The sequence below is a fragment of the Dasypus novemcinctus genome, chromosome 7 (assembly GCF_030445035.2).
Source record: "Dasypus novemcinctus isolate mDasNov1 chromosome 7, mDasNov1.1.hap2, whole genome shotgun sequence".
Taxonomy (NCBI): domain Eukaryota; kingdom Metazoa; phylum Chordata; class Mammalia; order Cingulata; family Dasypodidae; genus Dasypus; species Dasypus novemcinctus.
This window is the reverse complement of record NC_080679.1, coordinates 16925589-16941294: the sequence shown is the minus strand read 5'-3', so window position 1 is coordinate 16941294 and position 15706 is coordinate 16925589. Positions and strand designations below refer to the sequence as shown.

The 15706-nt window shown below is 49.2% G+C and overlaps 1 protein-coding gene across 2 annotated transcripts in view; it reads right to left on the bottom strand.

Moving 5' to 3' along the window:
- Positions 1-6487, bottom strand: part of IRS1 (insulin receptor substrate 1) — a 66234-nt gene extending 59747 nt beyond the window's left edge. The window contains exon 1 of one of the 2 annotated variants that reach the window (XM_058300018.2): positions 2220-6487. In XM_058300018.2, the coding sequence (XP_058156001.1) occupies positions 2241-5966 (3726 nt within the window). In that variant the 5' untranslated portion in view covers positions 5967-6487 and the 3' untranslated portion in view covers positions 2220-2240. Of the gene's footprint in view, positions 1-2207 lie in introns of both variants that reach the window. The other variant, XM_058300019.2, reaches the window with a different exon arrangement.
- Positions 6488-15706: the final 9219 nt, after the last annotated feature.

Here is a 15706-nt window from a genome sequence, read left to right as displayed (position 1 = left end):
CCAGGTAACATCTGTGTCTCGCTTAAAACACACATACACACCTCTCCATTTACATTTTACAAATACACATTGTAGAGTTTTTCTGTCATGGTACTGTCAAATCATGGATTATTGCTACTCCAAGATTATTTGGAAAATGATTATCTGATTATCCCAGTATATCCTAAAAATAGAAAGGTTTTTAAAACAATATATCCTCCACACAAGAAGGATTTTATTCATAAAGCACCTTTTAAAAATGAAAATTCTACTTGGCCAATTTTCTTCAGAGCAAATATTACTTACTGTACTCTATAAAAAAGAAATCTGTTCAAATTAAGAAAACAGAAGAGGAAATGCTATTGTTTCTTAGCCACTTTTCCTAACTCCTTTAAAACCAAAATTGTGTGTCTGCTTTTTTCCTTCAAATTTGCATCACTTCATAAAAAGTACTTTACAAAGCAAATGGTTGAAGTATACAGGGATTCACACTCCCAGAAATAACATTTGAAATAACAACCGAAATTTTTTACCATTGACACTGATCTGCACAATTAAATCTCTCTTCCAGGGAATCAAGAAATAAATGTTGAAATAAATATTGATCAAAAAACTGCTTTTTATAACATGTATCACCTAAAATCTTAGTTTGAATGTTCATTTATCTTTTTCTACAAAATGATATGTGAAATTGTGAAAACCAAGGAGACCGTGACCACATCATAAACAAACAAAAATGCCTATGGATGGGAACTCAATGCAAAATTCTTATGAACATACATTAAGAATAGATACTATATAAAACTCATTCTAGGAAACTTATATAAAAAGACTGTCACAAGATAATCAGTTTGTCAGAATAAAGTGCTTCCAAATGCTGGAAAGTTCTGCGATGCCAGCTCATCACATTATTTGCAACTACACTCCTCTCTCTTCTACCCACAAGTATAACCACCAGAAAATAGGCTCAACAGAAAGAAGGGCAAGTTAATTTCCTATTACAAATGTTTTTCATTTTCAATACAGCCTTAGCCTCAGACGACCTAAAGCCAACTTTCAACATTTACTGAGCCATATACTCTTGAACAACAAATATCCTAGAACAGCATCTCAATATCCTAAAAGTGAAGAATATTTAGCTCTTACATTCAATGCAAAACACCAAAACAAAATCCACAACCTTCCATTTCTTGACTTAATAATCCTTCTGAAGATGTACAGTAGCCCCCAAAATGATATGTGTAATGTCTCAATGCAGGCCTTTGCAAAAGCAGACAACTTAAGGCAGACAGGCTGGGCCCACTTCCATAACTCTCAACTAATAATGGGTCCCAGACACATGCAGAGTTTACTGCATATCCTGTGTAAAAGCAGCTGTGCCTGTGAGATGGTTGGTCCATGTGTGAACAATATTTCACAAATACTGGTTCAGGAACAAAGAGAAAATGATACCCATAATTACTTTCTAGAGCAGGGGTTAACGTTTTTTGTTCCTCAGACCCCTCTGTCAGACAGGTGAAAACCATGGACCCCTTACTAAGTCCATGCTATATACTGCGCATTATTTAATAAATATATCACACCCGCACCAACATGTCCCTACAAGAATGTTTGTTTTTTTTTAATTTCAATTCAAGCTCGCAGACCCCTGGTTAAGAAACCCTGTTCTCGAGACAGATATTTTTCTTTAAATACACAAGCCTAGGCAAGCTCTAGCTCCTGAAAATTTTTAGGGCAGCGAGAATATAACCTGACATTTCTCACTGCTGTTTATGTTGCCTTGGGATTGTGAAATAACAGAAGTGCACAGAGCAACTTGATAAGATCACCTTCAACTTAAGAGCGCTAACAAACGACCTTAAATGAAGGTCTGTCCCTCCCAGAGAGTGACCTTAAGATACAGTCAACAGAAACCTCAATAAACAGACCAAGGTTTTTCATATATGAACTTTCCAAGCCTCAGAACTGGCCATGTGGAATACATGTTCTTAAACTACAAAGTAAGTCCTTCACTTGAGAATTCTCCATTCAAATGGCTCTCCTGTGTCTGCTTCTACATGCCTGTTTGACTGTGTGCCAGGTGTCACTGGTGCAGTGAGCATCCCAAGTGCCCTGACCTCCCTTTCTCTCTCCCTCCTCTCTACATGCACTCCCCAAGGACGCAGAGGCGGGGAAAAACAGGACTAGAGTACAAGGTTCAAAACAGTTTTGTCTTCTGACTTTCTCACCATGAAACGCACCTGCTGTGATATCCAGTCGAGCTACTGGAGGTCCTCCGGCTGCTTCTGGAAACTGATGCTGGCATAGGTGCTTAAATCCTCACTTGAGCGGCTGGCCATGCTGCTCTCACTGCTGCCAAGGGGCTGATGCACGGGAAGGGTTGGAGGTGGCTGCGGTTGAGGGGGGTGCTCTTGAGGATGCTGTTTAAAGTCCTTGACCAAATCGAGGTCGATGTAGTTAAGACCGTTCTCCAAACCCCCAGCAGCCTTGCATACCTGGGCGGGCTCCTTGGGGGTGCCCCCAAGTTCCCCAGGCCTCAGCCACACATTCTCAAAGGAAGCAGAACTGTGGCGTTTCACAGCTTCACTGATGCTGCTGCTGCCACTGCCACCAGCCCCTACTGCAGCACCCCCTCCGAAGGGCACCGTGTTGCCCGCCCGGGTGGCACTAGGCCTCGAGGAGAAGGTCTCGGAGCTGTGCCTCCTCCGGCACCCTTGTGGGTCCGCACGGATAACTTTGGCACTCTGGTTGCGGTTGGGACTGAGGTTTACCCTGGTGAAGGCGCTCACATCCCCAGGTCCCTGCGGGCCCCCCAACAAAGAAGAGCGGGCAGCTAGCTCAGCTGCTCCTGGAGGCCCGGTGGGGGAACCAGCCGCTGCCAAGGAGGAGGAAGGGGAGGAGGGGGCAGCTGCCTTGTTCCCGGGAAGGCTCGCTTCCTCTGCAGCAAGGCCCGTCCGCATGTCAGCATAGCTGACAGGGGCGACTGGGGAGGTGTCCACGTAGCCCTGGCGGGGACACCCCATCTGCATGGCCATGTAGTCTCCCCGCTGACTGCTGGGCACGGCCCGGGTTGGCCTGCACACGCTGGCAGCCCCGGGCGGTGCCGGGCCCACACTGCCGATCTCGGGCCCTGAGCTCTCCTGCCAGGTTGCCCTCCGGCCTGGCCCCAGGTCCATGTTCATGTACTCTTCGGTGCCAGTCTCTTCCTCTCTGGGAGCTGGCTGGAGCTGGGACGGGCACCTGACAGAAGGCGTGCTGTGGGAAGCCACGGGGCCAGATAAGTAGCCAGGCTGATCACCCCCAAATACAATATTCACATATTCCCCTGGGCTCTTGGGCTCCGGAGGGTGCAGCAGGGGCTGCTGCTGCTGCTCTCGGGCCCGAGGTAAGGTGCTAGCCTTGGGATCCCCCAGGGACAGCCTCGTGGGCCGGGCCAGGCGGCTGTTGGTCTGGGCAGCGGTGTCCACCTTCCGAGGCAGATGGGGCTGCAGGACCTGATGGTGGAGATGCTCGGGCCTCACCCCACAGTAGCCCCCTCCCAGGCTGTCACTGCTGGTGGAGGAGGAAGAATCTTCTGCGGCTGCAGCATAGAGGAGGCGACCAGAGCTGGTGGAAAGGCGGAGGTGCTGGTGCCGGGTGCTCTCCTCCAGCTCCCCGGGGCGCTGGCTGTGCTTAAAGGACCTTGGCAATGAGTAGTAGGAGAGGACTGGCCTGTGCTGGGGGTCCTCGGAGCCGTAGTAGCTGTCGGAGGGGCTGCTGGTGGTAGAATCCCCCACTGGCGACATGTTCATGTAGTCACCTGTGCAAGGCAAGGGCTTGCTACCGCTGCTCTCCAAGGATGCTTTGGGGTGAGGCAAGGGGTGAGGGTGGTGGCTCCCCACCCCATTTGTCCACAGCTTCCCATAGCTGCCCCCAGAAGGGGCGGCGCTGCTGCTGCTGCTGGGCCCGCCTCCAATGTCAGGAGAGGAGCTGCCGCTGGGGGACATCATCATGTAGCCGTTGGGGTCCACTCTCTGAGGATGGCGCCTGATGGGGTTGATGATCTGCTGCGGTGCAGACACGCTCTTGGGGCTCATGGGCATGTAGTCCCCACTGCCCTTGCGGCTGCCAGGCATTGGGGCCACCCCTGGGGACATGGGCATGTAGCCATCGTCAGTGTGGAGGGTGGAGGCATCTGGGCGGTGATGGTGGGGCGGGCCGCCCCGCCGCTCCAAGGGATGCATTTCCAGACCCTCCTCGGGGTAGGAGTGGGTGGGCACGAAGGCGGAGTGCCGGTAGGCGGGCAGTCGGCCTCCACTGCCACCTCCTGGCGGGTAGGTAGGCATCATCTCTGTGTACTCCTCGATAGAAGTCACTGAGGACTGGGATGGGGTCTTCTGGTGGGAGATGGTAGGGGACGTGCCGGCTGAATGAGTCCTCTTTCGGAACCGATTATCCAGATCGGCAGCACTAGCTGCCTCGTCCCCAACCAGGGCCGGGCTCGTGCCCAGGCCAGCCCCTGGGACATAGCGGAGACCATTGCCACCCCGCGACAAAACGTAGTGGCCGTTTGGTGCGGTCAGGGTGGAGGCCCCCTTGCTGCCCATGCAGATGTAGTTGCTCAAGTCCTCCTCGCCCCGGGCCGGCGGGGTGTGGCCCAGGGAATCCGGGGTGACACTGCGGAAGGAACTCCGGAAGTCGCAGGGACTGGAGCCATACTCATCCGAGGAGATGAAACCGCCGTCGCTGGGGGAACCGGACACTGAGGCGCTAGACCGCCGCGGGAAGAGACAGTCCGAGGTGGAGCCGTGGCCACTGGTGCTGCTGGACGAGAGACTGACCGGGCTGGTGGCCGAAGGCGAGCAGCGGGAGGAAGGCATGGGGATGGAGCGACTGTGGTTGAGCGGCGGGTGCAGCCGGGAGCTGCCCCGATGCCGGTGGGCGTGGGTCCTGTTGGTGCTCGGGCTCACCGGGCTGCCGTCCACCGAGGCCGGGCGGGACATGGTGCCCTCGCCGTCGCTGGAGGCGCGCACGCGGAAGGAGCCCGGCTTCCCGCCCACCATGCTGGCCGGGGAGGTGGCGGTGATGCTCTCGGTGCGCGAGCGGCGCGTCAGCCCCACCTGGCTGGGCGGGGGGTTGTTGAGGTGGTGCCTGCGCAGGGGGACGCTGATGGGGTTGGAGCAGTTGGAGGAGGACTGGCTCTTGCTGCGCGGGCGGAACTCGTCGCTCATGGCCCGCATGGCCTCCAGGATGGTCTCGTGCATGTTCTGGGCCACCACCGAGTCATCCACCTGCATCCAGAACTCCCCGGGCCCGGTCACGGCGGAGCGGCCCACCTCGATGAAGAAGAAGTTCTCCGAGTGGCCGCAGCGCCGGATGTTCATCAGCTGCAGCACCACGGCCGCCGCCTCCGAGTTGAGCTTCACGAAGCTGATGGTCTTGCTGGTCAGGCAGAGGCGGTAGATGCCAATCAGATTCTTTGTCTGACCCAGGCCTTTGGGCTTCAGGATCACCTGCCAGACCTCCTTGAACGCGGGTCCTGGGGGCACGTCCCCGTAGCTCAAGTCCTCCCCGGCCTCTCCGAGGCCCGAGCTGCCGCTGCAGCTGCCCCCGCCGCCGCCCGCCCCGGGCGCCGCGGCCCCGTCGTGGTGCCCTTTGGCACGGTTGTGCAGCTGCAGGAGGGCCTGGTACCAGCTGTCCTGCTCGGCCTCGCTGTCGGCCGCGATGGCAAAATGCTCGTCCCGGGTGTAGAGGGCCACCAGGTGCTTGTTCTTGGAGTCTGCCCGCTTGTTGATGTTGAAGCAGCTCTCCAGGGGGATCGAGCGTTTGGGGGCGCTCGACTTGTGCCGCCACTTCTTCTCGTTCTCGTAGTACTCGAGGCGCGCCGGGCCCCCCGCCTCGCTGGCCGCCCGTAGCACGAAGAAGCGCTTGTGCATGCTCTTGGGTTTGCGCAGGTAGCCCACCTTGCGCACGTCCGAGAAGCCTTCGGTCTCGGGAGGGCTCGCCATGCTGCCGCCACCGCCGCCGCCGCCGTGCGGAGGGAGGTGCCGCAAAACAACCGGGTGGGGGGCGGAGGCTCCTCGCCGCGGCCCCGCACATGCAAACAGGGCTGCAGGCGGCGGAAAGCCCGAAGCCAAAATCCACGCCGCCCCCGGCGCGCGGGGAGGGGCGGCGGGAGGCGGGCGCAGCCGCAGCCCGGAGGAGGCAGCCCCGGCCGGAGTTAGGGGCGTCTCATGCCTCGGGGCGGAGGCAGGGCGGGCGAGGCGAGGGTTGCCCCCGGCTCCTCCGAGCGCCGCGTCTCTTTTCAGCCGCCGCAGCCGGCCAGGGGCGAAGAGGCATCTCTCGCCGCCCGCGCTGGAGTCCTGCGCCGGGAGGCGGCGGCGGCTGGGGGTCCTGGCGATGCCCCTCCAGGCGCGCGCGCCTTCCCTCCGGAGTTCCCCTCTGGAAGTAGCGATTCCCGAGGCAAATTAAATATCCTTGGGCAGGGGGAGGCGGGCTGCCAAGTCCCAACGTTGCACGGGGCTCTCCCTCCTCCTCCTCCTTCGCCGCCGCCTCCGCCTCCTCCCACCCGCCAACCTTCCCCGCCGCCACCGGCCGCCCAAATACCAGCTCAGTCGCAGAGACCGCGGCGCTGCGGCTGTTGCTGCTGCCGCCCGCGGACGCGTCCTCCGCAGCCCCCTTTCGGGCCCATGTCGGCAGGCGGAGAAAGTGGCTTTTCCGCGCCAAACGCCACCAGGACGCGCCGGAGGGACAGGCTCATCCCTGCCCCTCGCTCCAGTCGGCAGGGGAAGAGGGGAGGGGACGACGGGGGAGGTTTGGGAAGGAGTCAGGAAGGACGCCTCTTCCCCGGGCGGCGCTGCCACCGCAGTTACTTCTCCCCTCCTCCTCCTCCTTCTCGGAGAGTTGCCGAGAGCCCCAACCAAAACAAGCGGCGGCGTCTGGCTCCGCGCGCCGGCCCCTCCGACCGCGCCGCCGTCTCGCTCCGAGGGGAACAGCACAGCACGTGACGAAGCCTCCGCGCTCGGCAGCCTGGCCGCCGCCGCCGCCTGGACCTTCCCGCCCGGGTCCCTACATTCCGGGCCGAACCCGCCCCGTGCCCGCCCCTCTCCGCCCCCCGGCCCCGCCGCTGCGGCGTCCGCGGGGGCCCCGGCGCAGCGCTCAGGCAGCGCCCCTGCGCGGCCGCCCGCCCCGGCGCAGCGCCTCCCCGTGCGCCACCCAGGGCGCCCCCGGCCCGCAGGAATCCCCGCCGCGGGCTCGGGAGGGGGGGGCTGTTTGGGTGGCTCCCCGAAAGCACGAGGGGAGTCTGGGAAAACGGGAGGGAGGGGGCGAGCTCGGGCAAGACGCAGGAGTGAGGGTGGGGGGCGGCGGGGGGGCGCACTGCGGCTGCAGAGCCTCGAGTGGGAGGGCCGGGAGGAGGGGGCGCGGGATGGGCTGGCTCTTACCTAACAGGTAAGCTCGGACCCTCGGTAGCCAGGCTTCCAGCCGGGGTACCCCCCACCCCACCCCCAGGAAATCAAACCGCTGGATTTCAGTTTCTGGGTATGAGGCCGTGGTGAGGGCATCTATATTTTTGCAAGGTTCTCGAAAGGAGTTCTGGGCCAGCCTTCCACCTTGGAATCCCCCGATAGGCTGCCGTGGGGCACCTCGAGGGAACAGAGGGACACCCAAGGGCAGCGACTGGGGGTTAGGGTCACTGCAGAACAAGAAGAGATTCCCGGGAAGCGTCCCAGGCCCTGGCGCTGGGGAGTTAGCTACTGAGTGAGGCGGGAGAAGAGGTAAACATCACCGCTCCTCCGGCTCCCGCCGACCCGGCAAGGGAAAATTCGCACCTAGGGGCGAAGGCGCCGGGAGTAAGGGAGATGCCCCTGATCATATTCCGAAATCTATTTGTGATTTTTAAAAGATGTTGGGGACCTCGGGGGGGGGGGGGGGGGAGGGGTTCATGCCAAAACCCTACCGTGTAAATATTGCCTGAAATGTTTGTTTCACACACATAGCTTCCACACCCATTGAACCACCCCCTAAAATTTTACCCTTGACCACAAGGATAATCGGGAGAAAACAAGGACGATGCCAGCTCAACTGTAGAGGAAAATGGGTGCCTCATGAATAAAGCCGGGCAGCCACCTGGGTCACCTTGATCCTGGTATCCGTCTCGGCACCAGCAAACGCACCCTAAAGCTTTGGGAATTTTGGGGGAGACGCTGACCTATAAAGAAGCCCTTGGTTTCTTGATTGTCCAGCGGAGGTGAAGAACCCTACAAAGATGACGTTGTCCTTCAGTTTACTGCGATCTGATGTTTCCACTCCACGGGAGAGCCGTTTGGGGTTTCCGCCCCCTTTCTACACCCGGGACCCCGCTGCCTCCCGCTCCCGGGCACTGCGGGACATTGGCGCGGAATCGCAGTAGTAAAGGCTCCAGGCGGCGCGGGAGAGCGCGGGGGCCTCACGCGGGAAGGCGGGGGGAGGTTCTGGGGAGTCTGCTGATTGGTGGGTCTGCTTGTCTTTCAAGCTGCTTGGCAGGAGGGGAGGTGGGGAGGGAGGGTGAGGGTACCAAGGTAGGTTGTAAAGCATAGTAAAAAAAAAAAAAAAAAAAAAAAAAAGGAAAGAAAGAAAAAGAAAGAAGGAGGAAGAAGAACAACAGCAACAAAAACCGTCGGCGCCATGCAGCGGCGTGCCCTGCGTGAACTGAGGGATTGGGCATCTGCGGAGGGGCTACTCCCCACCCAAATCAGGCAGCCTCTCATTTCCCCGCTCACCGTCCTGTTCCCTGCCATCGTGCAGCCTCATCTAAACCTGGTTCCTCTATGATTTGCTTACACACTGTGGGATGAAAAGCCCGCCCTTCCTGCGCTCTGACAGCTTGGTGATGTGGGCACACGTGCCCACTACCGCAAGGCTATAAATAGCAGATATTTGGAAATGGTAACCCGGCTGCAATCGCAGCGGCGGGGAGTCTGGGGGTAGAGACTGTCTATAAGGGACAGGGAGAGGGATGCGGAGCAGAGAAGCCAGAAGTTAGGAAAGTGTAACTGTATGGGGTTTCACCTTTGGCAAGGAAAACGAAATATAATAAAAGAGTTGTTTACTAGTAACATTGTAATCTGGCTGAGGCCCAAGGGCTTTTCACAGGTTTGAAATTTAGTGCCGGGGCTGGGGGTGGGGCATTTCGCATTTTGTAGAGAAACCATCCCCATTCGTGGACTTTCACTTTTCAGATGACTTCTCCCCACACACTCCTCCCCCCCCCCCCGACTCCCCCCCCCCCCCCAAAAAAAACCCTAAATAAAGGAAATATACCTCTTTGGGAAACAAAATTCCCTTTCCTGGACGGAGCAGAGGGCTGGAAGGTCAATTGAATTTGCAAATATTTCACAATAACCTTCACAAAATGGCTTGGGTTTTGACCTATAAATCAAATTATTATAAAGCGTTTTTTAATATGTCTCTCAGTGGTAAACAATTTCTGTTTTAAAAACACAAATTCGGTGGTTAAAATATTCGCTAGAAATTCTGAAATAAGCTAGACTGCTCTATCAGATTCTGTGAGAACTGATGTAACCAATTAATGTCATATGGAAGATAAATTGATCATAGGATGTTATTGCCATTTCTTCCTATTTGCCGATGTTTTACTACCAACGTTAAAAGCGGTTAATGTTTTTTTATAATTTATACCAGAGTGAGTCCAATTGTTCTTTACCTTTTTTTATTAATGGGTTGAAATAATTCTGGAAATGCAAATTCACAGTAGAAGAGAGAGACGCTTTTGTGGAATCTAACTGAAGTAATGTTGAGCAGGTACAAGTATTATCCTGTCACCTTACGCTAAATTAGTCTTGTGGTGTACTGTAATGAAATACACTGTATGAAAAATTCACTACTAACTGAAAATTCACAGGAACGGTAAAAGCCCATTGCCAAAATATATTGCTCAATGCTGCCATCTATAGGACAGTTAGAGGCAATTTGTGCAATAGACTAAAGTACATTCTAAAAACAAGCAGAAATAATGACTCATCGAAACACTGAGAACTTGGTTGCTATCACCAATACAGTTATGACTAAAACTTAAAACTTTGTATGCCATGGGTGCATTATTGGTTAATATATATACAGTTAGCTTTAAAATGAAAATATTGACCTATGCGTGGTGCCATCAGGAAAATCATATAAAAATTATAAACCATTACATATTATATCTCTGAAGTGACTTCCAGTTATAAATTCATTTTAGTTATGAGTTAGCATGTTAATTCTCTTTTTTGTGGTCAACATAGAGAGTATAAGTTACTTTCAAAGATCACAAACATTAGAATCAAGTTGGGTGGAAGTAGAAGTGACCATTTGAAAATTAGGAAGTATTTTTTATTTCAAAACACAGATAATTTTCCTTATCATGAATACAACTAGGGGGACTGTTCAAATACTGCCATCTCTAAAATTAATCTTGGCAATTTAGAAAGATGTTTGAAGCAAAAATGGAAACTTGTGGATTTTCTCATTTTAAGATAGCTTCATAGTAACAAATATTTGAATACTTACTCTGCAAGGCAGTATGAAATATACAAAAAGGTACTCCTCACAGCTTTGATAAGGCAATTAGAGATACAAAATCTAGATAAGCCATGACTAAAAGTGTGTTAAATTTCAAAAAAGCTGTGTTTACTTAGAGCAGATGGAGCATATGGCAGATAAAATAACTAAAGAAATCTTTATGGAAGAGGGGTTCCTTAAGCTTGAACTTGAAGGGTGTATATGACTCAGATTAGTGATGGACAGATTTTCCCCCTTACAAGTTTTTTTTTGGATTACCTGCTTGTGTTAGGCATTGGGCTATGCACTAAGGATTTAGATATCAAAGACGTGATCCTTCCCACAGGAAGCTTACAATGAACAGCAGAGGCCTGCGAATAAATTTATAGAGCATGGTGAATTGTTTTGTAAAAAAATAGGCACAGGGTGAATAAAATCCCATGACAACCCTCAAGCCTTCTGACTTAAAAGGTATCCATCACAGGCACTACAATATGGAAGTCTGGAAGGTGCCTTTACCCTTAGTAACCTTATTTTCTCTTATAATTAAAATCTTTACTCTTTTTGGATTAAGAAGCAAAATAGAATCATAAGTCACCTGGAAAGTAGCATTTGGTCTGAAAATCTACTAAATCGGAGCTTCTCAAGCTTGGGGATCTTGTTAAAATGCAGGTTCTGATTCAGAAGGTCTAGGCAGGCTGAGGCTCTGCATTTTTAACAAGCTCCAACTGACGCTGATTCTACTGTGTGGGCACCACCCTTCCAGTAGCACAGTTCTAAATGATGGATGGTTAATTAAAAGGCACAATGATATGGTGCTGTGAAATACAAGCAGGGTGCTTACATTTTGGTACTACATACAAGGAGAACAACCACAGTAAAAATTCAACTTTACTGGGGCATCATCACTTTGGGGTTTCTCTATTTTCAATCATAGGTAGCAAATCTTTCTGACATGTATGAAAGTTACTGTCAGCATTTCCCAAAATGTGACTAAAAATGTAGATTACTGGCCTCCCCCAAGTCCTGCTGAACCAGAATCTCTTTAAGTAAGGACAGAACCCCAACATCTGCATTTTAAGCAGGCACTAAGAGATTCTTATTTACACTAAAATTGAAGAATGGTTAGCTTAAGCAAGAAAAAAAAAAATAGTTAGATACCTTGGCAATGGGCAAATGAGAAGATTTAACAAGTAAACTAAGCTTTTTACCTGTGGACTGTTTAACTACAACTAGGTGGAACAGGCAATGGCCCGGACCTGGGTGAGTCTCAGAGCCTTTGAGAAAAATCAATCACAGGCAATCAACTCATGAGAATCTGCTGTGGTTTGATTTCATCTTCTAACTACCCTAGAAAATTTAGGGAAGATAAATGCACTTAGAACTTACACAGGGTTACAGAAAGATAGTGGCTATTCCTTCAACAGAATTTCAAAACATTTGCTATTTTTGGTAAATTAAGCATAAAATAAACAGATGGATGAACTGGGCAAGTGGGAGGAGGGTGAAAATTCCATGCCATTATTTAATTTTCCATTTTGGAAACTCTAGTGATGAGTAATATTTTCGATCAGGGGTTCTTTACAAGAGGTCAATGAGCTTGAATTTAAATGCAACAAGTTATTCTTGTGGAGATGTGTTGGTGCGGGTGTGCTGTATTTATTAAATAATACACAGTATAGCGTGGACTTAGTACAGGGTTTGTGGTTTTCACTTGACTGGTAAAGGGGTTCGTGGAATAAAAAAAAAAGGTTAAGAACCCCTGTTTTAGGTTAAGTCCAGAATAACTGACACTTGTCTAAAATACTTGCTTTTGTTTCCATTTTCTTCATTTCTTCAGTATTATATTCTCATTTTCTTTTTTCATTGTCTTTTGGTAAGGATTGGGGGTTTGTCATTCCATCTGTCATTTTAGATAATGCCACTAACACTTTTGGTCATTTAATCTAGGAAAAGAACTCCCAGCTGTTTCTCATATTTAAGGATCCAAAATTTTATCTAGAAAAGCACGTTTTTAGAAGGATGTGCAGACTTTGTACCACCTGTTGTTGATTTTGCCACATTCTTCATCTTAAAGTTGTTTTTTTTTTGGTGTGGTGCACTCATTCTAAAATTTGATAACCAAAAATACCTTTCACTAATTCTTCACCTGTACTTATTTTTTATGAGAATTTCAGTAATGATGAATTATTAATATTCTGTATTCAGTGGAGATAGAACTAGGTTGGTTTCATGAGCAAAGACCCTCTGAGTCACCCAGAGCCCTCATTTTTCTCACATCCCCTCCTTAATGGCAAAGTTAATGACCATATTGTTTGGTCTTTTCTTTTCAATTCCTCGTTAGGCCAAGGTCCTTCAGTTAAAAGATGAAAACAAATAAAAATCGGTTAGAAGTGTAGGTATATTAGCTTAGTGGGATTGGGAAAATACAAGTTAATTTGAACTTGACATTCATAAGTGCATCACTACCTGTGGCAGTGTCTGCTGTGGCTCAACATGTGGGCACATCGGAGTCACCAGAGGACTTGTTGAAACCAAGGCTTCCTCCATCCCATTAAAGCAATCCTCTGAAAGTTCATTGTACTTCTCTCATTTCCCAACCTCACCCTCCATGAACTTGATGAACCCTAAGATTTGAAAGCTGCTGGTTAGCCGATCTTTAAAACTGTATTTTATGAAGGAGGATATTATGAAAAATATGTGTTTGACCTTCAGCAATTGTTACAAGTGTAGTCAAGGCTTTCATTCTGAAATATTCTACTACAATGGCTTGAACACTTTTGACCATGACAGGCAGTAAAAAGACATCTACTGACACATTTTCTATCAAACGCTGTACACACTTACATATCACTGAAATGCAACTTATCCTTACCTTCTTCAATACACTCAGCTCTTTCTACTCTATTTTCTTTTTCTTCCCTCCCTCCCTTCTTTCTCTTCTTTCCTCCCTTCATTCACTCTTTCCTTCCTTCCCTCCCTCCCTGTCCCCCACTTTTTCTTTTTTTAACCTGTGCTAGAACCCAATAAACTGTTTCCCCAGCCCAATAAGAGGTCATGACCTACAACTTGAAAAACACTCTGTCACTATATAAGTATTTCTGAATTCAAAGGCAAAACAGTGATTGTCTCTAGTTCCCTTGGTCGTGCTATCCACAGAATCTCCTAAGGAGGGAATTCACACTGTTCCAATGAATTCTAGTTTGCTTAAGGACTACCGTTTTGTGTATCAATCAAGGATAAGTTCCCTCTGCTTTATATTCTTTTTTTTTTAAGATTTATTTTATTTATTTCTCTCCCCTTCCCCCCTGTTGTTGCATGTTCTTCTGAATCCACTTGTATTCTTGGCAGCACCGGAAATCTGTCTCTTTTTGGTTGCTTCATCTTGCTGCATCAGCTCTCCATGTGTGCAAGGCCACACCTGTGCAGACTACGCTTTTCGCGCACCGGGTGGCTCAATGCAGGGCACACTCTTTGTGCATGGGGCTCCCCTATGTTGGGGACACCCCTGCATGGCACAGCACTCCTTGCGCACAGCAGCGCTGCACATGGACCAGCTCATCACATGGACCAGGAGGCCCTGGGTTTGAACCCTGGACCTCTCATATGGTAGGCAGACGCTCTATCAGTTGAGCCATGTCCACTTCCCTATATTCTTAAAGTGTAGCCAATCCATACATATTAAGCAATGAAGTCTGACATATTTAAAAATTATCCATGCATCCTAACTGTGGAAATCTGAAGAAAAGTGAAGGGCAAATTATGAACACTGAATATGTAGACATTTATTAGCACTTCCCACATTTATCATATTATAATATTGAGTTAATGTTGTTTTACTTTGCACTATATAAAGTATGGGGGGGAAGAGGTGAAGCAGACATTAGAAATGCAATTAAAATATATTCATATAAGTTTATATTTTACTTCTGGGTAAGTTTGGATTGAGGCTAAATGAGAAAGGGACCATCATTATTTATGAAGGAGACACATTTCAAAACTTAGAGCATTGAAAGAATCTTAGCATTGACTGGATCCCAGAGGTCTCATCTGAAGATAATTGGCATGCCTTCATGGTGGGAACCATTTTCAGTCTGGGATGGTCCAAAAAAACTAAAATCCAGTTGAATACTCTGCCATTAACAATACTACTAGGTGGAGATGTAAAAATGGCCTCTCTTCCCTGCCTTCCTCTTGATTCCTCTTGATTCTGATATCCTAGCCCTGATCAACAAATTTCCACTTTAGAATTTTGAGGTGTGCACTCCTATTCAGTACACACACTCAATGCTTCCCCTCTTTCCTCATTTCTCTTCCTTCATCACCTTGTTTATATACCTTCCTTCCTGGAATTCATCATTGCGTGAGGGTGAGTAGGAAGTTAATTCAATTTTGGTATTCTCTAACACAGTCAGCATGGTACTAGGCTATGGGGACAAGAAATAAGGTTCAAAGATGTCAAGTCTAATAGGAAGAAAGGATAAATAGATAATTACAACACAATAGGTTAAGTGTAGTAATGAAGATCTGCTTTGACCACATATCCCTGATGAAGTCAGGGAAGGATCTACTGAATGGCAATATCAAAGCTGAGTTTGGCAACTATCCTTCAAACACCATTTGGCAAATACTTTCTTTGTGCTAGTCCCCCTACTAGATATTTCACATGTAGTGTCTTTAAAGTTCAAAACATCGCAAGGTAGGTTTTATGACGTCAATTCAAAAATGGGGACAATGCTCAGAATAGTTAAGTAGCTTGCTTAAGGTAATCTCTAGGTAGGAGAACGTGGATTTTAACCCAAGTGCTCCTTAACTGCAAGGCTCAAGTTTTTTCCAACTAAACCTGAAAATTTCCAGGAATCCAAAAGCTATAAAGGCAAATGTCATATAGGGAAAACTATACAGAAAAGAAAAACAAGCTATTACACTGTGTACTTGGATTTGGTTCAGCAAACTGATTACCCCACAGCTAGTATAAAAAGACAATGCGATTAATGTCATTTTATAATTTTCTAACTTTTCATATGTTTTACATTTCTGTTTAATTTTATTTCTAAGAGATTTGGCTATATGCACTGACTTTAGAACTTAAAAATAAAGGTACATATAGACCATACAGTCCCACCTCCCTGTAAAATTACATATAAACACGTAGGAGGTCAAACAAAAGTTTTTTGCACTCTGTAAATTCTTTAAATAACCACTTTAAGAG